Raw genomic sequence first — 1,906 nt, 5'->3', positions numbered from 1 at the left:
TCTCCAACCAGAGGTGCTTTGTAGTTTTCTAAGTGTAAGAAATTGTTTCTTAGAAGAATCTTCCCATTAGAAAGTATCTATGTGGCATGAGAGTTTCTTCACCAAAAATTTGGGTGTTTAATATAAGAAATTGTTTCTTCAAATAATTTTTTTTTGAACATCACCAACTGAAATCAGAAGTCAACCAAGGGAAAAAGGGAAGAAGGAAGCACATACCTCCACGATGGGGGCAAGGTTGCGATGGTGGTTGAAATCCTCTTGAACAAATCGGGGGATGATGAGGCGCTCGATACCATGGATGACGTCATCGACATGAAGTATATCGACAAAGTCGACGGTTCTCTAGCCAAAGGGCTTAGAGGCCAAATGTAGGTGTTGGTCGGAGAGCAGTGACAGAGGTTAGTGGCAGGTCATGTTGATGTATATTGTAATTCAGTTAGTTAGTTAGGAGTTAGTTAGTGATTCATTTTGAAGTTAGTTTGATAGCTATGAAATTTGTTATAGCTACATGTGTAGTGTGTATAAAAATAATAGTGATCATCAGTGAGAAGCAATGAGAGTGCAGAAGTTTAATTCAGAATTCTAAGTTCCTTTTATTTTCTCTCAATTAATTCCTTCATCATCTTCTCTTATTCTCTAACATAGAGTTAGTAAGTGCATAGTATGAGTGTGTGTGAGAACTTTATTGTTCCAACAAACTGGTATTCAGAGCTGAGGTTCAAGATCCTTGGATACCGAAATTGAGATGGGTTCCTCGAATAGAAATTTTCCAGCATCTATGTCTGTTCTCATAAGCAAGAACTATGATGATTGGTGTGCTCAGATGAATGTAATCTTTCGATTTCAAGATGTGACAGAAGTGGTGCAAGAAGGGGTTCAAGAACCTAACAAGAACCCAACTGATGCACAGAAGGTGGCTCACCGTGATTTGATGAAAAGAGATGCAAAGACATTGTTCATTATTCATCAATGTGCACATGCAAATAATTTTCAGAAAATTAGATCTGCTAATACTGCGAAGAAGGCATGGGATACTCTAGAGAAATCCTATGCAGGGGATAACAAGAAGGTGAAGTTGCAAACCTTGAGAAGACAGTATGAACTTCTACAAATGAGTGATCAAGAAAGCATTGGTGAGTTCTTTTCTCGAATTTTGGCAATTACAAATCAAATGAATGCTTATAGTGACAAGCAATCAGACTTGGAGATCATTGACAAGGTATTAAGAACCTTGACACCAAGATTCGATCATATAGTGATGGTAATTGAGCAAGGCCAGAATCTTGAAGAAATGAAGATGAAAGAACTGTAAGGAATACTTGAAGCTCAAGAGATGAGGCTCAATGAAAGAAACTCACAAAGATCAGCTGAGCAAGCTATGCAAGCCCAAACAACCAAAGGGAACAACTATGATGGTAGCAAGAATAAGAAGGGAAAGGGAAAGTGGAAGAACAATAAGTAAAAGGGGTCAGGTGAGGGCTCCATCAGTTCTGGAAATCATAATCAGAATGAAGAACTAACAAGAAAAGTGGAGAGAATCACAAAGTGGGCAAGAAGAAATTCAACAAGAAAGGGATCGAGTTTTATAATTGTCAGAAATGAGGACATTTTACAGATGAATGTAGAAATAAAAGGGTTCCAAGAAATGTAGATGAGACTCAATTGACAAAAGATGAGGATTCTAACTCTGATAAGTGTTACTAATGGCAACAACAAACTCAGAAGAAGATAATGTTAATCTGTGATATCTTGACACAGGTTGTTCCAATCACATGACTGGACATAGAGAGTGGTTTGTAAACATTGATGATAAGGTGAATAGCAAGATCAAGTTTGCAGATAATATCTCTATAACTGCAAAAGGCATTGGAAATGTGATGATTCAGAGGAAGGATGGACAATACTC

General features: G+C 37.6%; 1 protein-coding gene across 1 annotated transcript; it reads left to right on the top strand.

The window, feature by feature from the left end:
- The first annotated feature begins 745 nt into the window (after window positions 1-745).
- LOC114398818 lies at window positions 746-1,312 on the top strand. Its single transcript, XM_028360951.1, has one exon. The coding sequence runs from the start codon at window positions 746-748 to the stop codon at window positions 1,310-1,312; it is 567 nt and encodes a 188-aa protein (XP_028216752.1).
- The last annotated feature ends 594 nt before the right edge of the window (window positions 1,313-1,906 follow it).

Source organism: Glycine soja, chromosome 19 (genome assembly GCF_004193775.1).
Source record: "Glycine soja cultivar W05 chromosome 19, ASM419377v2, whole genome shotgun sequence".
Taxonomy (NCBI): Eukaryota; Viridiplantae; Streptophyta; class Magnoliopsida; order Fabales; family Fabaceae; genus Glycine; species Glycine soja.
The sequence above is the reverse complement of the archived record's forward strand: the minus strand, read 5'-3'. Positions and strand labels throughout refer to the sequence as shown.

Excerpts from the sequence above, each read along its gene's own strand:
- LOC114398818 (XM_028360951.1), top strand. The coding sequence starts at position 746 with ATGGGTTCCTCGAATAGAAATTTTCCAGCATCTATGTCTGTTCTCATA.